Source organism: Vulpes vulpes, chromosome 13 (assembly GCF_048418805.1).
Source record: "Vulpes vulpes isolate BD-2025 chromosome 13, VulVul3, whole genome shotgun sequence".
Taxonomy (NCBI): Eukaryota; Metazoa; Chordata; class Mammalia; order Carnivora; family Canidae; genus Vulpes; species Vulpes vulpes.
In genome coordinates this window covers 125616931-125644764 of record NC_132792.1, presented here as the reverse complement: position 1 = coordinate 125644764, position 27834 = coordinate 125616931, and the positions used below count along the sequence as shown (strand labels likewise).

General features: G+C 38.6%; 1 protein-coding gene across 6 annotated transcripts in view; it reads right to left on the bottom strand.

Annotated features, from left to right (window-relative positions):
• Positions 1 to 27834, bottom strand: part of AKT3 (AKT serine/threonine kinase 3) — a 307964-nt gene that overhangs the window by 157933 nt on the left and 122197 nt on the right. For 4 of the 6 annotated variants that reach the window (XM_072732864.1, XM_072732865.1, XM_072732867.1 and 1 more), the window contains one exon: positions 16259 to 16384. The exons of 1 other annotated variant lie outside the window; for it this stretch is intronic. In XM_072732864.1, coding sequence (XP_072588965.1) covers positions 16259 to 16384 — 126 coding nt within the window. Of the gene's footprint in view, positions 1 to 16258; positions 16385 to 17725; positions 17794 to 27834 lie in introns of all 6 variants that reach the window. One more of the 6 variants, XM_072732868.1, reaches the window with a different exon arrangement.

Here is a 27834-nt window from a genome sequence, read left to right as displayed (position 1 = left end):
TTCTGATGTAAGAGTTTATCACAAATAATCTTCTTTCTCTTGTGTAACAATCTCAATATTTTAAAGTTCACATGCCCTTAGAAACACAATTTACTTTATGATCTCTCCCAACTCAATCTTACTTATATCTTCAAAATTTAATTGTACAGTTTAGTTTACATATATGTATAAATAAATCCTGAAAACATCAATTTGAAAAAAAAGTATTTAAAGCCTAATCAAATCCTTGATTGCACAGTTATAGCTCTAACACTTAAGAGATAACTTTCCTTCCCTCATAGAAAGGATTAGAGTTATAGAATAGTTAAAGGATTTTTCCCTTGGAGAAAAATTAAAAGATGGGCCTATCTATTCAGAGTAAGACAGGGAACAGTCCAAAGAAACAATGAGTTTTGGAAGATTATAAACCAACAAGCCTATTAATTTCATGAAAAACATATATAAAGATAACCAGAGTCATTGTCACAATCTGACCTATCTGGAAAACTCTCTAACAACTTCTGACTTTAAGGAGAAGACAGAGATGTCTCATTTTCCATTTGGGAATACTGACTCCAGATAAGCTATCCTGACTTTAAAAAGTTTCGATCACTACCATAAAGAGGCCTCTGGGCTTTCACTATAGAACCAAAATACTTCATGTCAAAATCGGTGTAAGTGATACATTGCACTGCAAAAGAAGAGCATACTTTGGAATAAGCAGTTCGCCAGGTCCAGCAGAATTTACCAAATCAAAAACAAAAACAAAAACAAAAAACCCAAAAAAAACAAACAAAAAAAACTCATCTTCAATCTTTTTTCCCAATTTAAATCAGTAGGGAGACCTTGATTTCCACTACACATTTCTCCAAAATTCTTTTTGAAGAGTGAAGTACCAAGTCATTATTTTGGCGTATTATCTGCTGCCTCACCACATTAAGATTTTACATGCATTATTTTTCCCTTCATCTCCCCAATAATGTTTTAGAGCATCTTTATCATTTCTACTCCACAAATAAAAGAATGGAAGAGTCTGGTTTTTAAGTCACTTAATCAAAACCATCAAGTTGTTAGGGTTGTAAAACAGAGTCTCAAATCTACGTTTTCTAGCCCTAAATCCATGGTTCCTCTTCGTATGTCACATTCTGTTTTAGGAATGTCAGCTACTTACGAGAGAAGAAGTGAAGTTTTCTTTCTTTCTAATGAACATTGTATACTACACTTATGGGTTTTCTGCAGTTGAATTGACAGAAACAGGTGACATATAGACAGTACTGAAATCTTTTCCCCAAAGAAAACTGTCCAAATTTGTTGTTTAGTTTTTGTGCCCTCAAAAAAACTGCCATCTATTGAGAAAATTACACTGAAAATCAGCACCAATAGACTTGGATCACATGATCATAAGACAAGGGAAGCTCTAAGCTCCGAGTGGAAGATCAACTGTCAAGGAATAATACTGTTTCAGAATTTCTACATAGAAATTACATTTGAAAAATGTCTCTCTGTCAGTATTAAATTATTGGTACAAGGCTGAGAGCACATTTAGAATATTTATTGGCCAAAATGTTAAAAACTGAACAGGGGGATCCCTGGGTGGCGCAGCGGTTTGGCGCCTGCCTTTGGCCCAGGGCGCGATCCTGGAGACCCGGGATTGAATCCCACATCGGGCTCCCGGTGCACGGAGCCTGCTTCTCCCTCCGCCTGTGTCTCTGCCTCTCTCTCTCTCTCTGTGACTATCATAAATTTAAAAAAAAAAAAAAAATTAAAAACTGAACAGGAATTGACATGTAACATGTACCACGTGCCTGGAATCTGATAGCCAGAATTTGTTTGGGCTTGTCAATCTAAGCCAACCCTACAGATTTGCAGATTTCTTAAAATAATAATAATCTATAAAAATCAAGAGCCAGGGGTACCTGGGTGGCTCAGTGGTTGTCTTCCTTTGGCTCAGGTCACAATCCTGGGGTCCTGAGATCGAGTCCCACATCAGGCTCCCCATAGGGAGCCTGCTTCTCCCTCTGCCTATGTCTCTGCCTCTCTCTCTGGTGTCTCTCATGAATAAATAAAATCTTTAAAAAAAAAAAAAAAGAATCAAGAGCCATTGGTGGGAAAGCAATAAAAATGTAACTTCCTACAGGCACAGATACTCCTAAGAATCTTTGAGTTCCATCAATAATACTGTTTAACAAAATATCCTACATCCACAGGACGAGGATGAAGCTCAAAGGACATGATGCTCATGAAATAATGCTATAAAGAGAGTACTGCATGTTTATTTTCAATTACTTTATAAGAATATCCTATAGAGACAGAAACTTTAAACTTCATCAGTGTGCTTTTGGAAGCAGTAACTGTTGCTGGTTGGATGATTCAATTATCATAAACTATTCTGGCATGTTTCAAAAGCATTGCCATTTTAAAACATAAAAAATGTCTAAAAATGCAACCATAGTAATAGATTCTGAGAGCATGGGTTGGGGGGTGAGGGAGAAAGACAATGACAAATTGGTCCAAAAGGACACAGAGACTTCATAGTTGGAAGACTATTGTGCTGACAATTAGTAACAGGAAGCAGAGCACAAAACAAGTGAATGAAAAAAGCTGAACCAGCAATGAAAGACCTTATTATAGGGCAGAAACATTATTGTAATAAAGGGGCAATGTCCTCTCCTCCATGAAACTCTCACACAGCCACCCTAGCCTCTTTTCTCTCTCCCTGCATTTCATTTTTCCATTAGCATCTGCTCGATTGTGTATTATTTCCACCCCAAAAGAACTCCTCCACAGCGGTCCCAAATTCCAAGGCTTCAAGGTCCTTCCCTGCACCCCAGCCTTGGGCCTCATTTAACATTACTCAAATAAACAAATAAATAAATAAATGCATTTAAATTAACATAAAGATAGGACGGGGGGAAAAAACAGAAAGGCAGTGATTTAGCATACAACTGCAGAGAGGTCCACAAAACACGTGTCCTTCAAGTTCAATTTGTGAAAATACAATGATCATGAGTCATACTAAATATCCAGATGATTCTGCTTCTAAAAGTTAGTGTTTCTCCTCTGACTTCTCTAACATAATTAGAAGTCGGAAATGTTCACACATTAGTAGATCCTCTGCCTTGAGCTTGTTTCCTTAAAGAGAAGTAGCCAAAAGCTCTGATACAAATCTTCCCATACTGGTTGAAAATCACAAGATTTGATCCCTGATACTGACATACAAACTCATCTAGAAGCATGGAGAGCCCGTAGCTTCTGAACTGCCCATGCTAGAAAATCTCGTACACCTGAGGTGGCCTGAGATGCTTTCTTTAGTCAAGCCGTGGTATAGAAAAATCACTGACCTTGAAACCTGAAAGCTGTGGGTCTGGTTTCCAGCTCTATCACCTGACATGACCATTGGCAAACTCCAAGAGCCTAGTTTTCCGGCTATCAGGAAGAGATATTACATATCCCAGAAACCTTTAGTAGGATTAACAACAAATATATAAAGTCCAGAGCACACAAGTGGTAATTATACTATTATTGTACTTCTCAGTAGACTGAATGTCTCAAGGAATGACTATGTGTTGCTGACAGGCAAATCACTGCATGTTCCCAGGAAGGACTACAAAGATCCTTCATCCTATTTCCCTCACCACACATGACATGAGTCCCGGGTGGTTGCAGGACCAACAAATATTACATAATAAACTCCTATCAAATGATTGGCCACCTAGGTATCACCTGCATACCTGTCCCCTTGCTACAGCATAAATAGAATCACTATGGCATAAAATACAGTTCTGGAGAACACTGAGAGTCTATTAAACCTACTGTGTATAATCCTGGGCACAGCACAGAGTTTCTGGGGGCACTGACTAGACCCTACTTGAAGAGGGCTGTCAGCTCTGAGCTCCACATATGATTCAATGCACTATAGCCAGATGTCAGATGGACCAGAGCCCAAATCACAGCTCTGCCCTCTATCTGCTTTGAGGCTTGGAAAGGTTCTTAATCTCTCCAGGTTTGGGTTACATAATCTCATTTGGGGTTTTTAAGGTAATTTTATTTCATATTCTTCTTGTCAAGACAAAACGTGATCACATAAATAAAGAACCTGGTACAGAGCAGGCTCCTTATAAATACCAATTCTCTTTCCTTGCTTCCTTAGGTCCCTCTTTTCTTTTTTTAAGATTTTATTTATTTATTCATGAGAGACACAGAGAGAGAGAGAGGCAGAGACACAGGCAGAGGGAGAAGCAGGCTCCCCATGGGGAGCCTGATGCGGGACTCGGTCCTGGGACTCTAGGATCACACCCTGGGCCGAAGGCAGGCGCTAAACCATTGAGCCACCCAGGCATCCCTTCCTTGGATCCCTCTTAATTTCCTATGTATTAATTATAAAGTGGCATAAAGCACCAAATATGATGGGCATATAATCAGTTTTTACTCTACAATTTAAAAAAATTACACAAACATCTCCTTCCTGGAAATTAAACAAATAAATCAGGTAGATATCCACATTCAGTTCAACCCAAAACGATCTATAAACCTAATCAGGTCATAAATGAGTATAGTCAGAATGGTGTGCAAAAAGAATTATTTTTACCCTTCAGAGATGGAAGGGTATCATGGAGGAAAATGCTAGGATCAGTAATAGAGATAAAACAACAGTATAGGGATCCTTAGCATCACAGGCTGGCTCATGTTATGAGGTGTTACATATTCAGTAAGTTTTTACTTGAAACAATGAGCTATATTGGCCCATTAATAATTAACTTAATGTAAAAGAGTACACAAGTGTATGGATAAATCCACATACCTGCTTCTTATACACAGTCTGCAGGTGGAGAGCCTCCCACCCAGTACCCATCGTCTATGTCACCTTAGCTTTCCTTTATTTAAGAGGTCAGGGGTTTATGTTTTTTTAAATAAACAGATAAAAAGATAATGTACCCTTTTCCAAGAGAAAAGCTATCATTTAAAACCTTTTTAGCTGAAGAAAACACACTGGCTTCAGGAGGGGATTTTAAAAAGGAATAGTATTTCTTTGCATCAGTAAAATTCTTTGATACCCTAATAGGAAAGACAATGGACAGCAATGTTACTACATGAGCTGCACATGCCACGCCAGGTAAGCTAACAGGAAGGCTCGTGCCTAACTCTGACCCTGAGAAAACAAAGTGTCTGGTACTATCACAGCATTCTGCTACAGATTTCAAGTGCCATATTCATTCCTATCATTTATCCTCCTTCCTCCTTTGATATTTTTCACTCTATACAGGGATAAAAAAAATAACATACCATCTGGAGCTTTCATTCATATCTGAGGAGCTCATACTCATTTAAATCAACAATAAGAGATTCAGCTGAACTTTCTCAGAAATAACATTTCAAATTAAGGCTATTCCTGTTACCTGGAATGTGCTTCATCTTTGGAAATCTTACTATTTCTCTAAACAATCTCAATTTCTAAGAACGTCTTCTTAATGATCCTCCCTTCTCCCAAGCTCTTCTCAATGTGTTAATTGTAAAACTTACTTCAGGACTGAAGCAGGAGACATCTCAGAATACCAATCCCAATGGTCTGGGGCAGAGTTTTGCTACTGTGTTATAAACTCTCTGAAACCGAGGGCTAACCCAGACCTGTGGATTATGAAAAAAACAGAGGCTTCAAGGTTAGCCCCTTGGGATACATGGACTAAAATCTTGGCCCAGTTATCTTCCAGATAAGTGACTTCAACCAAGTCACATCACCTTCCTCGGTCTCTAAAGGAGAGAACACGATACTCTCCTCAGAGCGCTGTGAGGATTAGATGGGAGAACACATGTGAGAGGGCCTGGCATAGTGCAGTGCCCAAAAGAAGGCTGGTTTCTTTCCTTCCTTGGTTCTGTTTTCCCCCAGTACCTAGTACAATGTTGAGACCACCAGAGACTCTCACTAAAAATTTCCTGAATATTCATTAGAAGTTGGGTTTCCTAAAACTACGTTTCAATATTCATTGTGAAACTCTCATGTTTCCAAGTTGTGTTACTTTATTTTTTTTTAAGATTTTATTTATTTATTCATGAGAGATGCAGAGAGAGAGAAAGAAAGAGAGAGAGAGAGAGAGAGAGAGAGAGAGAGGCAGAGGCACAGGCAGGGAGAAGCAGGCTCCATACAGGGAGCCTGATGTGGAACTCGATCCCAGGACCGTGGGATCACACCCTGAGCCGAAGGCAGAAGCTCAACCGCTGAGCCACCCAGGCGTCCCCAAGTTGTGTTACTTTAAGTCATACACACACAAGGTGGAGGATTTCAAAAACAGAATTCAGCCTGTGACACTGTTAGGTGGGGCATCTAGGAAAGAGAGTCAAGGAAAGAGTCCGAGGCAGAATGTTTTAAGAATAATTCAGTGAAAATAATTACATGTAGGTTGTTCTTTTATGGAAATATCTTTGAATAAATGGCAGTTAACTGTTAACCTCAGGACAGGTTCAGAGAGGGGAGGAGGGAAAGAGGAGAGGATGAAGAGGAGGAGGGAGGGAGGAGAAGAGGGAGGGATGGAAGGTAGTGCAGGGGAGGAGAGAGTGAAGAGGAGGAAGAGGGAGGGAGGAATGTTGGCTCTGCCAGGGTACCTTCACATCATTTAAGGTAAGCTACTGAAGCTCACCTTCCCCTAAGAACAAGCCCCACTGCATCCTCCATCTTTCAAAAAAGTCATCATCTAATGGAAAAACCAAATTATTTTAAAAATTTCCCCCAATGGATTGTAACCAAGGGATCCTCTTAAGACAGTCAGAAAGATACTGGATAATTTTATTACTTTTATTAAAAACCAAAAACCACTTGTGATTAAAATAAGGCATAAAAACAGTCACTCGGATCATTCCCCTGTGGAAACTCTGACCTTCAAGCTTGAAAGTTTGAAGAATCTGGTCTGCACCCAGGTCCTCGGAGGCCAGAGCCACGGAGCTGCCCCTGCACCAGCCCTGATCCTCCCTCCCCTGGCCAGAGGAGGCTACAAGTGTGGTTTGGGGGTCTAGCTCATGTGGTTTAGTCACAAGACCTCACCCTTACAGATCAAAGTTCTTGGCATTAAATGAAATTGAGATTCCCGCCCCACCCATCCAAGCAATAGCATCTGTCCTCAACTCCAAGAGTGCTGCAAATACTTTCTACCTCAAACTTCTAGTGATCTTTAAAAAAAAAAAAAAAAAGAACTATCAAGCAGTTTCCTTCCCATTCCAATGTAATTTAGCTGGAGAGGGAGAAATGGCTGCCATTTAACTCAACCGAGCAAAATTTTACTGAGTATCTCCCATCCTACAGTAATAGTTTTATTTGTATAGCATTTCACAATTTATAAAGTGTGTTCACATACAGCATTTCGGGTTTTTAAATATTTTTTTTACAGCATCTCATTTAATCCTCACCATAATCCTGAGAAGTAGGTATTTATTAACCTTCATATTTAAGGATGACAAAAATGAAGATCAGAGAAGTTATGTGATTTGCCCAAGATCACACAATAGCAAAGGAGCAGAACCAAGACTCAAACTCAGGTCTTTTGACTCCAAGTCAGATGACCTTCTGGCATACAGATCCTGTAATAAATGTTATAGGAAATGTTTTAAATGAGTATACACAGGCATTGTGCTCTAGAAATTTATCATTCCCTTGGGTTCTACATAAGCCGCCCCTGCCCCTTCCACTAATTTATATTCCGACAAATGAGGTTTTGAAGGTAAAGGCCCAACTATTGATTAGATTCAAGTCAATCAGGGAAGGGGGTAAGAGAGCGCTCAGGGAAGCCTCTAGGGAGGCGATGACACTAGACATTAGAAGACAATATTCCAATGAAGGAAGTGTTACAACAGTGAGATTAACTAATAGGACACTCACATAAGTCATGTGTACATTTATGCTTATAAAAGACATGGAATTGATGAAATATTTCAGAGATGCAGAGGGTTGCTCTCACACCTAGGAGCTGGATTTGAAACTCTGGATTCCACAGCCATATCCATGAAAACAGGATTCTACTTTTTCTTTTTGCACATTTGTTGTTTATTACAGAAAAAAAGAAGAGAAATTCTGTGGAAATTTTTTTCTTGTGGTATTAGATGAGAGGAAGAAAATATGTGACTAATTAGGGCATTATTACTCGTTGTCATTTTCCAAACATGATTTTTTTTTATTTTTTAAAGATTTTATTTATTTATTCATGAGAGACAGAGAGAGAGGCAGAGATACAGGCAGAGGGAGAAGCAGGCTCCATGCAGGGAGCCTGATGTGGGACTCAATCCCGATCTCTATGATCACGCCCTGGGCTGAAGGCAGTGCTAAACTGCTGAGCCACCCAGGCTGCCCTATGATCTCCTTTTAAAGTGTTTTTTAAAAAGGTTTTCTCTGGGACGCCTGGGTGGCTCAGTGGTTGAGCATCTACCTTGGGCTCAGGGTGTGATCCCAGGTCCTGGGATGGAGTCCCACATTGGTCTCCCTGCATGGAGCCTGCTTCTCCCTCTGACTGTGTCTCTGCCTCTCTGTGTCTCTCATGAATGAATAAATAAAATATTAAAAAATAGGGTTTCTCCATTCCCCATTCTAAACTTTGATTATGGATTAAAATTTGCAAATAAATGAATATAGTACCACCTATAAAAATGACAGGAGGAAAGCTGATTACAGTTGCACTCATTCACTGTATGATCAGTTTTTAAGTAAGGCATCTATTCCATACAGTGAGATGCTACTATTATCAGATATAACTTTTTGTTTGCCTAAAAATCTGATCACATTTAGTAGGGGGAAAAAAGCACCAAATCTTCAAATAGTCAAGTACATAAAATTGTTTAAAAATCACTAAAAACAAAAATGAGGTTAAGAACTTCATATGTAACTCAACCTAATAGAAGTAGCAATGTATGTCAAAAAGAAAACATATGGAATATTAAGAAGGAAAAAGGAATCCTGAAACTATATAGAGTATAAACACAGTTTTGACTTGGGCAAGTGTTTAACTGTTGATATATAATACATTTAAAAATAGGGGCATCTGGGTGGCTCAGTTGGTTAAGCATCTGACTGTTGATTTTGGCTCAGGTCAAAATCTCAGGGTCATGGGATTGAGGGGAGTCTGCTTGAGATTTTTCTCTCTCTCACTCTCCCTCCGCTCCTGTGTGCTCTGAATAAATAAAACCTTTTTTAAAAAACACATTAAAAAATCACAATGATCATCTTCCTCCCATGACAAAGGGAGAAATTTGGGATTTTTCTGAGGAAGGAGATGATACTTGAAAAAGAATTTTTTTGGAAGCAGAATCTATCCTATGCATTGCTTCAAATACTCCAGAGAGAAGAATATATAGAAGGCAAGAGATCCATTAGTAGACTATCCAAATAGTCCAGGGAGGAACTGATGAAGAATTGAACTAGGATGATAGCAGTGAGATGGCAAAGTAAGGAAACCAAGACAATGCCTTGGTGACCAATGGACTCACAGAGGGAAGAGCATGGTTTGCCTTCCATTGTCACCAGGTAGATTCCTTTTTTTTTTTTAATCAAATACTGATTTGGACACCTAACGCTTAAAAGTCTCCAATGGTTTCCAACTGGTTTCCACTAAAAACATCATACTGGCATTCAAGACCTTTTACAATCTGATTACAATGTATCTAATCTTGTTTTCTCTCCAACAGAAATTCTCTACCTATAATATTGCCTATTCTATTCACAAAATAAGCTACTCATTAATTCCAGACTTCATATGCTTGCCTATGTATGTTGTTAACTTCACCGTGAATATCCTTCTTCCAAAATCTGTTATGATCTATCCTTCAGAGCTCCTGTTAAAATTGTTACCTAGTCACCCTTGTTTACCTTTACCTAGTCTCTCAACTTCTATAGCCACTTATTTTCTATAAAATTTATTCTGGCAACCAGCGTCCTCTCTCCTCCCATTGTTATGTGTGTCCATGACTTCCAGAATCACTGACAAATTCCTACATTCAAAAACTGCACCTTATATTCCGGTTAGTGCTAGTATGGTTCTGATGATCATTCTGATGATCCCCTGCAATGATTCTATACCTATATGGTATAGAGTTATTCTAGATTTATAGGTTGATATTCCAGGTTGTATTATATGTTATGTAAGACTAAGGATCAAGCCATAAGCAATTTCTCTATTGCCATAAATAACCACAGTGAAAGCAGTAGTAGAAATCAACTGATTTTTCTACATATTTAAAATCTCTGTGTCTAATATTTATTCAGAGGTAAAGATGTTTTTTGGCAGGTTTAAGCCCCATAATTTCCTTATCTTCTTATAAGAGAAGAAGAAAAACAGGTTAGTGAGTAAATATTTCATTTCGATTTTAAAACTGGCCTAAGCAATTCAGACTGATCTATTTTTTGAAAAAAGGAAGAAAGGTTTCAGAGAGGAAAGAGATAGTGTCAGAATGCACCAAAAGTTGCAACATGGAAGAAGGTAGTATTCTAGGAGGTGGTGCTAGGGACACAGGGACACCTCTCTGTTCCCCCCACTGAGAGTAAAGGGAGGAGATTAAAAGTAGGATGAGCCCAAAGACATGGACAGATGTTCCAACTCTCCACTGAGGAACTGCTTTACTTTACCAGTTGGGCTGGTAACTTTACCAGTTGGGCTGGTAACTGTCAACATGTTATTCATGACCATGAATACTGGGTAGCCCAGCTATTGCACTCAAAGTATGTGTGAGCACGGCTTTGCAGCAGTGCTGGTGTGTATGTGCCCGTATCCTCCTTCGGTCATGATGTAATGTTTCCTGTGCAAGGGTAATCTCATTCTACAATGAGCAATTGACCAAATCATAATTCTGATTAAGATACACTTTGCTTGAAAACAATTTTTTACTGACGTTTCATTTCCATAACACTCTCTTTAAATTTTTTTTTTTTAATTTATGATAGTCACAGAGAGAGAGAGAGAGAGAGAGAGAGAGAGGCAGAGACATAGGCAGAGGGAGAAGCAGGCTCCATGCACTGGGAGCCCGACGTGGGATTTGATCCCTGGTCTCCAGGATCCTGCCCTGGGCCAAAGGCAGGCGCTAAACCGCTGCACCACCCAGGGATCCCTCCACAACACTATCTTTAAGAAGGAACCTTCACATAAAGTTCATATGTGATCCTCCCAAAGAAGGATGAAAGTCAAATGTTTTTATCCATATCTCAGGGGGCATGGAGTCTACATTCTGCATGCCAAAGGACACCTAGCAATTTGAAGTGTTGGAACTCTAACCCCAAATCAGATCTCAAGGCTCTTAACCTAGAGAAAATGGTACAAGGGAGTGGGGGAGGGAAATAAAATGTAAATGAGGGGAGAGAAATCTGAATTCTAACCTTGATACTTGGCTACCACTACCCTAGTTCAACAACCTAAAACAGATCACTCAATTTCTAAAAGCCTCTTTCTTCTCATCTAAAACAGGAAAAATCCGGATTAGTTGTTTTCAGACAGTCATTCAAAAATGGTTATTAGGCCCTAATATATAAGCCCTAGGAGATATAAGGAGGTATATTATTTAATGCTAGGCTCTTTATCCTAAAATAACTCAGATAAGTAGATGAGACATAACATATGAACACATAACACCAAAACAATGCAATAACAACAAAAGAGAACAGTTTTGTGAAGAGCAGGGAAGACTAATTCAGCAAGGAATGAGGCTGTGAATTTAAGTCTAAATTACATCTTTTTAAAAAAGATTTTATTTATTAATATGAAATAGAACATGAGCGAGGAGTGGGGGGCAGAAGGAAAAGAAGCAGACTCCCCACTGAGCAGGGAGCTCCAACATGGGGCTCCATGCCAGGACCCCAGGATCATGGCCTGAGTCAAAGGCAGACACTTAACCAACTGCCCCTAAATCTTTTTTCTTTTTAATTTAAATTCAATTTGCCTACATATAGCATAACACCCAGTGCTCATTCCATTAAGTACCCTCCTTAGTGCCCATCACCCAATTACTCCATTCCCCCTTCTGCAACCCTTTGTTTCCCAGAATTAGGAGTCTCTCATGGTTAGTCCCCCTCTAATTTTTCACACTCAGTTCCCCTCCTTTCCCTTATAATCCCTTTCACTATTTCTTATATTCCACAGATGAGTGAAACCATATGATGATTGTCCTTCTCCGACTATATTATTTCATTCAACATTAATACCCTCCAGTTCCATCCATGTCGAAGCAAATGGTGGGTATTTGTCATTTCTAATGGCTGAGTAATATTCCATAATGTGTGTATATATATATGTGTGTGTGTGTGTGTGTATATATATGTATGCATACACACACATATATATACATACATATATACCACATCTTCTTTATCCATTCATCTGCCAAAGGACACCATGATTCCTTTCACAGTTTGGCTATTGTGGACATTGCTGCTATGAATATTGGGGTACAGGTATCCCAGCATTTCACTACATCAGTATCTTTGGGGTAAATACCCAGTGGTGCATTTGCTGGGTTGAATTAAAGCTTACAGGATAAAAAAAAAAAAAATTATCCACACAAATAGAGGAGAGAAAGCCAGTCCAGTCAGAGGGAAGAGCATAAACAAATTCTCAGAGCAGAAGAGCCGTGGAGTTAGTTAGCACAGGGAATCACACACATGCTTCAGTGCTGTTGAAGTGTGACTGGCCAGCAGGAGACACAGAAAGCAGAGGTCCAAAGCAGAGGTCAGACTGAGGACATGCCCACAGGATATATTAAGGAAGCTGGATTTTGTCCAGCAGGCAATGAGGATCTAGGGCAGGGCTCTCACAGTGGAATGGCATAGTCAGCACTTACCTGTGGAAAGGTCACTGTCATGAGAAGTCATGAAAAGGAAGAATGTAAGTGGTCGAATCTAGAGGCAGAATGCCTAGTTAAGAACCTAGAGTAGAGGGACACCTGGGTGGCTCAGTGGTCTAGCATCTGCCTTTGGCTCAGTGTGTGATCCTGAGGTTCCAGGATTGAGTCCCACACAGGGCTCCCTGTAGGGAGCCTGCTTCTCCCTCTGCCTCTGTCTCTGCCTCTCTCTCTCTCATGAATAAATAAATAAAATCTTAAAAAAAAAAAAAAAAGAACTTAGAGTAGAGATGGTGAGCACATGTTCTAGGGTGATTATAGGAAAGGATGGACAGAAGTTCAAACAATAAGCTGCAAAATCAGTAGAAACAAATGAATTGGGAATGGGGTGAAGATGTGAAAGGTGGGAGGGAAAGCATGGAATGGACCCAAGTTTCTGGAGGGGGTATAATTGACAAGATTATCTTGAATCCAGCTTAGGACAGGCTGAGTCCCAGAAATACGTGGGGAGAGATGTCCAACAATTGCTTGAATACAACAACCTGTCGCTCAGGAGAGAGGCCTGCCCCAAAGATATGTATTGTGGGAATAAGATATATCCAGCAGGTAACAGAAACCTTCTAAGTGAAGGTGATCACCCAGGGAGCAGGAACAAAATGAGAAGTATCCTTGGCCAGAACCAGTGATATACCATGATGCAAGCAACAGGCAAAGGAAAACCAGGAAGACAGCCTCCCAGGACACAACAGGAGAGGTTATGCCAAGAGAGAAGGGTGAACAGAGGTACGAAATGCAGTCTAAGGTGTCAATCCAAGAAAAGTAGGATGGCAGGATTTCTGCTTGGCTGAGCAGGTAAGTGGTCGCTGGAGAACCTACTGAGATTGGTTTCAATCATGTGACAGAGAGAGAAAGCTAGGCAGTGGTGGATTAAGAAAGAGAAACAATGAGCATATGCCATCTCTGGGGGAATTTTAAATCAGAAAGGAAGGAATGTGGAATTTAGTGAAGATTGGGAATAGGGATTCCAAGTCCCTGCTAGTTCTCATACTTCACTTTTTCAGATGGATAAGAAGCCTATTTTGGTAAAATTCCAAGAAAACCCACGTCTTAAATTTAAATTAAAATTAAGTAACATTTTTAATTATCAGGAAAAATAGAGGACTCGTGTAGCTATCAGCAAAATGTACACGAATATGTCTCCCAACACACTTTAGAAATACCTGGTAAAAATTGTCTCTTTTCTCACATGCTCAAGGGGGCCAGGGCCAGAGGGAAACCATTAGCCAAGTAAACACTCCCTTCATCCAACTGTTCCCTCTCTTAATGTCTCATAAAAACAGTCTTTGTCCCCCTTGGCCCAAAATACCGCTCTCCCCTACATGACTGAATTCCTAGTCCCTCTTTCAAGGGCTACTCAAACCACCCCTAGCAGAACCACAGCAGGGAGGAGACAAGTGTTCCTATCACGCCCAGAGCTTCAGAGAATCACCCATCCCAGGTCACACTAGTTCCCGTGGCAAAGCTGACCCTGGTACCTCTTTGCCAGCCAGCGTCCATCTCATTGCTTGTTGTTCTGCATGGCAGTTTAAGATGGCAGGAAGTCCAATTTTAAGAACCATCAGTTTTACCCAGTTTATCTGGTGTAAGACACATGTTAACGCCCTGCTGAAAATGAAGGAGCTGCTCCACAACCTCTCTTGTTCGCTGGAGTCAATCACCTACGACTACTTGGTTTTACCAGTGAAGATTCCAGATGTCGACTAATATTTATTTCGTGGGTAGACTGACAGTCAGTCACTAAACAGGATCTCTCCCCAAGAGTGCAGCATTTATCGTCGCCTCTGCCAGTGGAAGTGTTGGAGCAGATGTTGGCAGACTGTGACATACAGTATGTCTTTAAAACTTGTTGGGGTGTGAAATTTCATAAGGTCAAAAAATGCTGCATTTTGATCAGCAGATACAGGAGTTCTGTACTTTTATAAATTATTGCAGGCAAACCAATACCATTTGCTAGTAAAATAGAGAAACTAAGAAACTGGACTTGTTTCATGTAGGAGATAATATGTGTAGTTAGTGTTTTAAAAGCCAATTTCTATCACTTTAAAGCAAATGCTCACCCAAAAGATCTATAGAATGAAAACATACTCTTAAGTCAATACAAAATACAAGATATTATTTTCAATTGACAACAGGATTTTAAAAATCATTCTCTATTAAAAGAAAGCCATAAATACCTAACAAGCATTCTAGTTAGGGGAAAAATGGTTTCCTTAACTAATACATACAGATTAACAGAGTTGTCACTTCTTAAAAAATGAAATCCCTACATAAGAATCCATTTATAGAAATGGAGAGGTGTCTGGGTTTTTTTTTTTTTTTTAAGTTAGTATTCTTGCCACTCAACTGATTTCACAAACCCTTTGGTTTATGGCTTTACCTTATTTTAAAAAATTAAAAAATAGTATCCATAAAACGGGCTGGGGCTCTATCCAATTTTAAAATGACTTTTATAACATTCAAGGACTTTTGTTATCTTGGGTTTTTTGTTGCTATTTGATGCTATTTTTCATTTTATTTTTTTGCTTCAATCTTTACCTCCTATCTTTCTCAAATGAAACTAACACAAAACAACATACAACCAAAATCAAAATTAAGAATGGTGTCTGGCTAAAGATTTTCTCTCAAGGGTACAGACTTTAGCTCTTATGCAAGAGGCTGCTTGGTGCCTCATTTTCCTGAGAGATGCCCTTTTAACAACCCTTCTTTCTAAAGTAATACCACCTCCCTGTCATTTTAACCTAACATGAGTTTTCAAATATATTTCTGAATTGATGTAGAAAAACTCTTCCATTGATTAATCAGTAATACCATCAGCCTTAAGAGCCTGGTTATAACACAGCAATGATACCTTGCCAGTGTCACCAGCAGCAGAATCTTTCCATTTATTTTGTGCTATGTTCATGAAAATATATAATTAAATCAATTTTCATTACAAACATTTTTCTGAAGTATTTGTAAGGAAGAAAAATTGAACTTCAAACATAAAATCTCCCCAGAAAATAATTTCTAAAGTAGATCATTTGTTTTTCATCATATGATCAACAAAAAGAGCTAAGGTCATTACAGGAAACTGATTAAAAATGTACCAGGTACTGCAACATCTTACAACCAATGTCACTTAGCAACCGAGTTCAAAGGTCTCTATTTATATTTTATAAAGAAAAACTTGAGGTACATATTTGGTGAATTGTATTTATCACATTTAAGTTCTATATTCAACAATATTGAATTATATAAGACCAAATACTATCAATAACCCCTATACTAAGAAACTGAAATTCTATCAAAGCTGAAAATTTCCCAGCACTTAAATACAAACCTAAACTTTTGCATAGGCTTCTCCTGTAATGCAGTATATCTGATACATGAGGTCACACAGATAAATAAATGCAAGGTGAATCAATAATCATAATGAACTTACTTGCCACTGAAAAGTTGTTGAGGGGATAAGGTAAATCCACATCTTGAGGTTTCTCTTTATATCCTATGAATGAGCCATCTGTCTTCAAAAGGAAATATCTTGGCCTCCAGTTTTTTATATATTCTCCTACATGAGGAAAGCATGCATGTTAATGCTGGGGAAAAAAATGAACAGCAGCTTTTATGTGAAAAATAAATTATGGTACAATATATGTCCTACAACACTGGCCTCCAAAAATTTAGTTAGGCAATTTTCTTTTAACTTAGCTTACAAAAGAAAATACATAAGCCTGCAATTAAGATTCAATAAAAACTCAAACATGTTTTGTTTTTAATGATTTCACACTTTGATAATTCATTTGCACTATTATTTCTTCAGAGAATCATTCATCTGAGTACACATTTTATTCAGTTTTTCATTTTATCAGATGGTTGTTAGAGCATATTTCAACCATTTTAAAAAGCCTTGGTAAATCACCCACACACAGTATCAAGGAATTTTGATGAAAAACACTTATCATAAGGAGGAACATGAAATAGATGTTTGTTTTCCATGTACTAACTGACTAATTGTGTCATTTTTTAAGAAGAAAGGGGGAAAAGTCTGTTTTCATTGTTAAATCTTGATCAGAACTTGTTTAAACAACATTTTATTGTTCTGAATAGAGAAATTACCTTCTGTGCAACGCTGTAAATAAGTCAAGGAAATAAAAGACTGAAAGACCATGAGTTACCGGAGCTTAAAAACCACACACATGCTCACACAAACCGTAATAACTGTAAGAACACATGGTACAATGCCAAGCACATAATAATCAATAAGTGCATATGTATCAAATTTTGATATAAACTATCACCTAACTACCAAAATAGACCTTTATAGCAACCAGATCCCAAGATGCTTGCCTAAGGAGGGACTCATCTTAATTTTAAGAAACAGAGGTACTCTGTGACATCAAAAGACACAGAAGGCCAGCTGGTCTCAAAATTGTCAGTTCTCTCCTGGATATTTCTACTTGGTTCTTCAATCTCAAAATGCTGAATCACAGTCCCACAAAAAACTGAACAGAGCTCCACTTTCCCTACAGGTCAGCTTCTTCCCTGGACCGCAGCTACGCAAGCTTTAGCTAACAACACAGGGCTATTCCCTGTGCTGAGGCTAGGTCAGCGCTGCCTTGGCAAGTCTCTCATCCAGGCCAACCTAAAGGGGGCTCTCACACCTCACCCTTCTGCTGCTGTGCTGTGCCTGGGCCCAGTCCTGCTCAACCCCCTTTCATCCTCACGCATTTATCCCCCTCCAGATTAATCCTGATGTGTGTACCACTTTGATTTATATAACTTTTCTGCTCAAAAATTTCTGACTCCTTCTTGTTTAGCACTAGTCTCTTAGCATCAAACGTAAGCTCCTTCATAATCTCACCCTAACATATATTTCAGATGTAAATCAGCAGTTCTCAAAGCTCCTTACCTCACACCTCTTTACAGCTTTAACTCTGACAACTCCAAGAGTCTATGTAGGTAGACTTCATAGGTTTACTGTATCAGGAACCAAAATGAAAATTTAAATTCTTTTATTACTTCCTTTAAAAATAATAAACTCATTATGTGTAATGTAACTCATACATTTTTATGAAAATAGTTACATTTTCTAAAACAAAAAAAAAATCAGAGAAAGAGCATAACTTCTTTCCACTTAAAAAAACTCTTTGATGTTTGGCTTCACAGAAGATAGCCAGGTTCTCATACCTGCTTCTGTATTCAATCTACTGTGGTATGTTGTTTCAGTTTAAAATACAGAAAGCAATCTGGTTCAACAGGTATGTAACCAGGAAGGGCAGGAGTATTCAGATAGTTATGGTTTTCTTTGAAGTTTTCTGAAAGGCTAACTGCAGCATAGAATTTGAAACCATGTCAAGGAAACTGTTGTACCCCGTTAAGTGAAAATCCACTGGTCTATATTACACACTGAGTGAATCTTTTATACTATGCATGGTTCTGCAACACCACACTTTGGCTATTTAGGAGACACTGGTCCACTGAGATATACTAATCTTTCAAGTATTGACACATTTTATTAGCGAAGTATCATCAGAAAAGTAGGCACTGGGAAGCCATCAAGCTCACAATGGCAGATATATTCTATTTTTTCTTCAGAACTTGATTTTCACCATTAGTCCTAAGTACTGTGAGTTCTTTCTCCTTACAGTGATGTATTCCAAGCACCCACTCCAGTGCTCACCACGTGATAGGTGCTGAATAATAATCTACCAAATGAATGAATAAATGAAAGAGATGTATACAAATACCATCCCAGCACATAAAAGGCACTTAAAGGGAAAGAAAAAGAAACCCTAACTTCCCTTCCAAAGGGAAAGAAAAAGAAACCCTAACTTCCCTCCCTCATTTTGCTTTACTGAAAAAACATGGCCTTGGTATTAATAAACACATGCTAAATTTGCAAAACAAGAATGCTATCTATACTCAGGGGATCCCTGGGTGGCTTAGCTGTTTAGTGCCTGCCTTTGGCCCAGGGTGTGATCTTGGAGCCCCGGGATTGAGTCCCACATCGGGCTCCCTGTGTGGAGCCTGCTTCTGCTTTTCCCTCTGCCTGTGTCTCTGCCTCTCTCTGTGTATGTCTCTCATGAATAAATAAATAATATCTTAAAGGAAAAAAAAAAAGAATGCCACACTCACAGTTCCCATTACAAAGATGAAGCAAGTTCCTTTCTTGATTGCACTTATTATTTACTTATTGTATTTTTTTACTTATGGATTCCTATATAAAATCTAAAATCATTAGACATTAAACCTCTAATTAGTAATATCATATTTAGATTTCAAATGCTCCTATAAAACAACAGATTCATACTAGTATAAGATCCTCTAAGTCTATCAGGCTAAAAACTAAGCAATAGCTTAATAGTTACACAAAAGACAAAATAAATTCGTCTAAAAATTTTGTAAGAAAAATGGGACAGCACTACTCTTTATTTAAGCAAAGTACTGAAAACACTTATTCAAGAAATACGAAACTAAAAGAAACAAACATCAAATTTTCATTTCTAAGAATAATTTCCTGTCAGCCACTAATGCTGTCATGCTCAGTCAAAAGACACAAAACACCATCACATAAATCTTCTATCTTTTTGGTTAAACAAATCTTGGGAAATTTAGAATATTTTATGTGGTCTCCAGCAAGACTTCCGGTTGCCAAAAAGTTCTTTTAAAAATCAATCTGTTATGTCTTCCTGACACATAATACATTACACCAAGACAGTGCAGTAGTCATTCACACAGGAGTAAAATTGAAAAGTCAAAATTTACACTCTTAATAAAATAAAAAATATTATTATTTGTCACAAATTTTGGTTAACAATTTTGAGTTGATTTCAGTTCAATAAAGTCAACAATTGTACTGTCACGTGGGGCTAACTGGATCTCAAACTTTAAGACTCCTGATTTTTGATTGTTGTTTATAATATGAACGGACTTCCTGAGAAGATGTTTAGAGTACATTTACTTATTTATTTGTTCTGGGTCCTGGAGACATAGTGGTGGACAAAAAAAATAAAAAAGACAAGGACTCTAATTCTTGGATTTTGTATTCTAGTACTATACCAGGTTTCAGATACCCCTTAAAATTCAGAGGCTTCTGAATACTTCCTGAAAGCAGATCCTTTTTTATAGGTTCCCATTAACATTCTCAAGTCAAGTTCATACAATTGCATGATGTGCTGGCCTAATTAAATATTTATTTTCTAGTTCCAAAGGAGGAACTGAAAAGGGATTCTTTTTCTGCCACAGAAATGGGCCTTAGTAAGGACACAAATTCACAAGGTAGAAATTTAAAAAAAAAAAAAAAAAAAAAAACAAGCTTTACTGCCACCTACTAGGCCTAAAACAAAAGAACATTCCTGGCTCAAGAGTATAAAAAGTCATAGCTTTCCATGTTACCACAGCAGGACACCATGTCCACTGATGGAAAAGTAGAACTGTTCCTGCAGCCTTGAGGTTCTTGTCCAGCTGGTCTTGACAAAGGATCTGAACACTCTCCTCACTGACTCGGTAGTTGAAGCAGTGAGAGTCTGGATAAGGGACATATTCTCAGGCTGTTCTAAAAATACAGCCAGATAGTCGTTGCTTTTATGGGGCTAAATGCCCAGAACAAAGGTGCTCTCTCTGCCACCAGTCCTTTTAAGATAGACTGCTAAAAGTCAACCACATCTTGTATTTTAAACATAGCATTTACACCTAAATTTATACATGCTGTATTAAAACCAAGCTGTATCATACTTTTATATTTATAGCCCATAGGCTTCAACTAATTTAAGACACACAGCTTGGTTGTAACAGGGCGGAAGTCTTGTTTTAAAAAGCAGCAGCATTTATGGGGTATCAATTCAACATTTACATGCATTGTCATGATAAACCTGCAGAAAGCGCCACAGCCACACCTGGACAGGATTCCCAGCACAATCTCTTCCCAACTTTCTATCTACCTTAATGAAGGGTGCTTGCAACTCTTTCTCACACTCCCTGGCTGGAGGTTTTATGTATTTTGAAGAAGGCCCTTTTCAATATCAAAACACATACACTTCCCAATAAGAATCCTGATAGTTTGGTTTCTGTAGTGAGCTGAATGGTGACCCCTCAGAAGATATGTATCCACCCTAATCCCTGGGACCTGGGAACACCACCTAAAATGGCAAAAGATGGGATTAAGTGAAGGATTTTGAGAAGAAGGGCTTATCCTGGATTATCTGAGTGAGCCCTAAATCCAATCACAAATATCCCTGCAGGAGGGTAGAAGTGTAAGGCAGAGGGGGTTTTTGACACACTAAGAGGAGAAGGCCATGTGATCCAGCGCCATACCATTAGCCAACAAACACCTAGAGACCCCAGGAGCTGGAAAGGCAAGGAACAGATTCTCTTCCGAAGCCTCCAGATGGGGTATGGCCTTGCCTGACCCCTGGATCTCTAACTTTCAGTGTCCAGAACTACGAGAGATTTTGCCATTGTCTTTTGTTTTGAACCACCCATTTGTTGTAATTTGTTAGGGCAGCCCTAGAAAACTTACTGCGGTTTCTTAGCACTTTAACCAGCTTGTTTCTAGAACCAAAAAAACCCCTATTGATTAAGCTCTTGGCATCACTAATACAGAGACATAGTTAATAGTTAATACCTTATAAACGCAAAGGAAAAAAATCTTACCTTGCTCTTATCAATAGGAAAGAATGCTATTTGTCAAATGTGGGGTTAGAGGAGGTTGTCTACTAGAGTTCAGTTTTACTTGGTTATAATGCTTTCAGGTTCTGGACTTTTGCCAGCTTTCTTAATTTATTTCCTGTAGGCTCTTAAAACAAATAAATAAAAAACCTCAGTGTTTTTCAGTGAATGTTGGCCACAGAGAACATTCTTGATTTCCCCAGCTGAGTACAAATAATATTTTGGCTTTCAGGCTTAATCTTTAATAACCATCTCAGATGGGAGATGGTAGGAGTTTAAATTCATCCTCACTCGGCACCTCAATATTTTGATAGTGTATTCAAGTGGATCATCTTTATTAGCAAGATGCGTTCAACTCAAGGTTATCTGATGAAGCAGACAGGTTCATTTCCCACTACTCACCTAACTTCAAATTACATTTTTATTTGATAATAAATGAATCAACCTAAATTAATCCTCACATACTACAGATTATTTCATTAATACTTCAATAAGAATCACATTTGCATTTTTTAGAAGCTGAAATCATCAAAAAAGTGCCAAAGCAGGAGCTAGGAATGTACGTCTAAAAACTAAAAGAGATTGATGAAAACATTCAAGTGGTCTTACATCTAGAATAACCAGGAACTGACTAGATTTGTTCAGACTTACAGATGGAAAAAAGACCCTTAGAAATGAATCAGCTGGTATCCTCATAAATGAACTGTGTCAATAAATATTTGGTTCATGCATTCATTCGTTTGTAAGGCTAGGCTGTGTTCTAGAACCTGGTCCTAACTCTAATTTCGCAAGAAGCAGAAAATCAGATGTGCAGTCAATTCTGCACTAGCTGAGAACAGTGCAGAAATACTCATTCATCTATTGGAGGCCTAGCCTCCACAATCATGGGCTATGCTAAAAACACAATTAGGTAGATGAACTAAGATGTCATTAAGATAGATACAGATAGAATCCAATTGAAAAGAAGCCTATACAAGTGTAGCACTGTTTTTCACAAATCCTAAACACATGATCATTTAGAACTTAATTAGACAAAACACTGAAGCATCATTTTCAAAATAAGCTACTTTCCTAGGATAAAATATGAAGAAAATGAAAGATGCTGGTTACCAACAGTTGTACTGCAAACAAATCAGGAGTTCTGATTTCTGTACAAGACAGGTGACATGGCTTTTGAAATGACTAACAGCCACTCACAGGTGAGATCACATAGGCTTCCCAAGCTAATCGCTCCCTGAAGAAGAGGGTGAGGATATGCTCGTGGGCGTGTCGGACAGAGGCACCACTGTATCATCACAAAGCTGAAACAACTATAAGCTCAGCTCTCCTGATAATACATATTTTTTGAATTTCCATGTTTAATCACAATCCACATTTTTAAGATACATTATTATTTATCTCTGACATCTCAAAGGGGGAATATGAATGATATCCACACTCGCTACATCTGTTAATAAAAAATAACTTCTTTACACCTTCTTTATTAATAGAGGGGGAGAGCTAATAGTATTTATACAAAAAAGCAGCTGGCCATGTTACCACTGCAGCTTAAGGCACATGGGTCACATTTTCAGACCAAAGAAACTTTACTTAAGACAAATGCCATATTGTATAATAAAAGTCACAACAAATAGTCCTTGTCAATATAGGATCAAGAAATTTCTGCAGTGAGGCCTCAGTTCCTTCCCCGCTCTGCCTCACCCTTGGAATGCTCTAGGCAGGATAACACAATGCTTCAGAGGCAAGGACTTCGCAGCCTCCCAGCCTCCCAGTATGGGTCTGATTCCTGGCTCTTCCACATCTCAGCTTTAGGAACTTTAAGCTCTCTACTCCCAAACTCAGATCTGAAATCAGAGAAACACAACTGTGCCCACCTAAAGGACAAGATGTGCAAGCGCCCACCTGAGCGCAGCATGAGTTAGATTTTGTTATTAATTATATCATTGTCATTTATGGCAATATCATTTACAACTCATCTCCAACCTTACATTATATATTCCACTAATGATTATATATTCCACGTAATATATTACCATAGTACACTTATTCAGGAATATTGTCATAAGTGAGGCAACAAGTCTCACTTGGGTAATAAATGTATTCTACTGTCCCAAAAAACAAAGTCTCTTTAGCTGGTGTCGGGTATATAAAACTTGAATTCTCTGAAGAAATGAAAGGGCTATCCCACAACAAAACACAGCACTGATTTAATACTTCTTTTTCTTTTCTTTTTTTTTTAATACTTCTTTTTCAAGACAGGGGTAGGATATCAGAGTTTTTTTGTTTTTGTTTTTGTTTTTTAAAGAGCTAAAGTCTTAGATCTCTCTGAATTATTTTTATTAAATGATACAGGGCACAGTATTGTGAAAATCAAATAATTAAAAATTTCCCAAGAATAGCTTTTAAATCCAGAGATGGCAGCTTTCAGTTAAATTAATTTATAGGACTTTAAGAAAGCATTAGTCTTAAATGAAAGTCATGGGACAATTTTTACCTAAGACAAAAAAAGAGGTTTAATATTAATAGCAGCGTCAAGTCGATTTTCATGATTCACAATATAGTTAAGTATTTAGTTGCTTGTTGACCGATGCCAACCAAATTTACACATGTGAACTATCTAAAAGAAAATAGAGCACAATCTTTTTTCGATTAGGAGATTTTTGCAAGTAATTATTAGCACTACAAACAAAAACTGAATATATAATTCACAATAGTGTGCTATGTCTTAAATATCATAAATATAGTAAAGCCAGATATAGTTACTGCAGAAATGTATGATGATAAACATAACAAAACATTTGCAATCTCTGAAATTGTCTGTTCCATTTTTATATAGTGGATTGCAAGTGTTCCATTCCAATTAGTTCTAAGTAAAAGCCCTATGAATGTTTCTCAGGGAAAAAAGAAGTACAATCTCTCACTGAAATTATCATCGTTCTCTCTTACAAGTGTCTTGAAAATAACCCTAAGAATTTTTTTTGTTGGTATTTTCTACACTGCAATGAGCTAGCATAGTAACAATTTTTCAACTCACAGGGACCATCTGAAACATAATTTTTTAAAAATGGAAGTACTTTTCTACATTCTACAAGCTTACTAAATATATGTTGATCAGGTATTCCAGCTCCTACAAACCCAAAGGTCTGGGTTGTCATTCCCCTTTTTTAAGTCCTTTCAAGCATGTTCTTACCTTGCCCTTGGGCAAATTAAAAGTGTCACACTCTGAGGTGTCATCTGTGCAATCTCCTTGACCGTCATCAACCAGTGCTGGCTGTGTTTCAATAGTCTGAAATTCAATGGGGTCTACAACACCACCCAAAGCACTACAGGCTCCTGCCCCGCTCCCTCATTTTCAGGTACTGCTCATAGCTCAAAGAATCACAACCCAAAGAACAAGCTTCTTGAAACACTTTCATTTAGAACTGGGGGAAATGGGCTTCTAATAGATATATTCATTCCAAAGTATATATTGAGCATCAAAATACACACGCGCACTGAGAATGCAGGATCCAGCCACAGGACCTGCCTCACAGAGCTTTAAGTGTAGAGGGCAGCTGCAAGAAGAGAGAACTGAAAAAAGTGGATGCTTTGAGCAATTAAAATGCTAGATGAAAAACTCTCCCATGTCTTTTGTCATTCTTCGTGATATAAGAAGTCACATGGAGGAGTAGGAAGATGTTCCATGCTTGGCATTTCCCAATGGGACCCTTGGGCCTTGTGGAAATGGTGCTCAGTAACACTGCGGTCTGATGCCTTCCTGTGGGGAAAGGGGAGGCAGAAGTTACTAGCACATGATCCTTCAACATTTCATGGAAGAGCTAGCTGGTTTGCTGCTGTGTTGGTTCCGGGATCAGGCACTGTACCCATTCCTCTTTGAAGCCTCATGACAGTATAAGCAGAGGCATGGTAATAGTTTAGGACGCTTCTTTCACCTAACAGAACGTAGAACACACCTGAGCCTTTCAAGTTTCAAGATCCCGCCTGTGCAGTCTTTTTCTCTCATGGTTTTCTGCACAGTATTGATTAATGAGGTCATATTGCAAAACACTCAAATGTTTAGGATGATTTCACCCTGCTTGTCTGCCTGTCACATAAGGTCACTGAGAGATTTGTCTGCTCTTGTACTGGTCAATGTTACCACTACAACTGACCAGATGGAAGGTGTTTACAATTTTGGTGATTTTGCACTGTGCTTCCAAGATGCCTTAAAAGCTTTCCAGATGTACCCACATTCCTCTGCTTTCCCACATATGCTCCTTCATGATTATTTTGAAAAGTATATTATAGTCAAGAAATTGTGCTTCCACTGCATAATGCATGAACTTGTCATTTTTATATTAGGTATAGTTTTCATATCTCCTTACTAAAGAAGGCTGGGGTCCATGTTTTGCTTTGAAGCTGAAGCAAGTGATGAGAAAAGGACTCCCACACTGAACACCACAGATGTTCCAGTGCAGCCTTTCCTAAGGTCAGAACGGCTGGCCCACTGGTACTTTACCTACTTTCTCATCTTCTGTTTTCCAGAAAACTGCACAATGATCACTCACCTTTAAGCACTATGGTATTTGTTTCCAGGTATTCTATAAATCAGTTAATCAAACAACTCTGGTTCCCTTTGTTTTTCGAAAACATTACACTTCAAACCTAAAATGTGACAGTTACCAATTATTCTTATAAATATAAGAACATCTTAATGGAATTACAGCATTAAGTTTTACTTTGAGAGAAAAGCAAGGTGAATGGAGAGAGAGAGAGAATGAGAGAGAACAAAAAGCATCCACAGAAACTAGCCAACAGAAAAATAGCATCTTGGCAATTTAATGAAGAACAAACCATGAGATTAGTTTACATAGCAGTAGATATGTTGTGGAGAATTACTCAATCTGCACTCAGCTTCCTGCTGGGTTAAATGTGAGCTAAATTATTATTTTGCTTACATTTACGCCCTTGTAGATTGTGAAAGCAGAGCTTTCTTTTTAATCTGCTTTCTGCATGATAGCAAAAAGTCTCCAACTCCACACACTGCATTAAACACTCAGTCATTCTTGCACTATTTTAACAAAGTAGAAAGGGCCACAGAACGTTAAACAATTTTGAAGAAATGGACAAATTTTAAAAGATGACATTTTCCAACTTCTTCACTTTGCCACACCATATTCTCTAAATGTCTAAATTAATGTAATTTCCTACATTATATATGTGCTGCAATAAATAGCCTCAATGAGTATCAGATACGGAAGCAGGGAGTCCATAACGCAACCTACTCACCACGTATCTCTAGCACCTACCACAGAGCAGGCTGGTATTTATCCATTAATTGAATAAATAAACCTACCTCTATGCAAACCACATTCATGTCAGAAAAGCTCTCTCAAACAGAAATCTCAGTCCAACACAACCTAGCACAACTCAGCCCATTTGTTATAACAAACCGATGGATGGACAGCATATACAGCCATCACAGTGGGTCCCTGGGGCAGCTGGCAGGAGTGGCAGTAGCGCCTCGGGAGGAGGCCTGTGCCATCTGAAAAAACCCTCAGGTGATTCAACCCTCCCAGCCCTATATTCTAATTGCTGCCTCGTAAAATAAAGCCCAACAAAACAGAATAGGGTTTTCTCTTAGACCATCACCGATGGGAGTATCTCCTGTAATAAATCTCCAGTAGCACAAGACCCCAAAATGACACATCAAGCCACAAACCCTACAATTCTGGGTCTGAATCCATGGCCTTCCCAACACCTATGTTTTTTCCTAGGCAGTGGCTGACCGTGACTTGTCTCACAGCAAAGTGGTGAACAGAAGTGCTAATAGGCGGGATAAAGGAGACATGCTCAGGCTTTACTCCTGAGACCTCCACTCAGTGACACGGAGAGACAGGGGCCAGGGTGTCCTCACCCTGCACAGCCATGCTGAGGCCCTGAGACACTGCTGACAGGCAAAGGACAAAGTTGAGATCTGAATAAGATCTCCTGAAGTAAACAAAATCCTGCTCTGCCATACTGTTCAAGCCCTTGGAAGGAGGCAGCGTATCACAGTGGTGGGGAGTACATCCTCTGAAGTCCAAAGTTCAGACGCCAACTCTACCACTAACTAGCTGTGTGTCTCTGGGCATACTGCTTACTAGCTGTGCCTTAGTTTCCCCTTCTGGAAAATGGGGACAATAGTTCAGAAGAAATGAATTAATATTTATGAAGTACACAGAACATCTGGCTAATATGGAACATTACACAGCATTTGCTAAATGAATAAAGTATGGTTACACAAAAAAGATGCAGTGAGTGCTTAATACATGTAAACATATTAAACAAAGTGGGACACCTGGGTGGACTCAGCAGTTAAGTGTCAGTCTT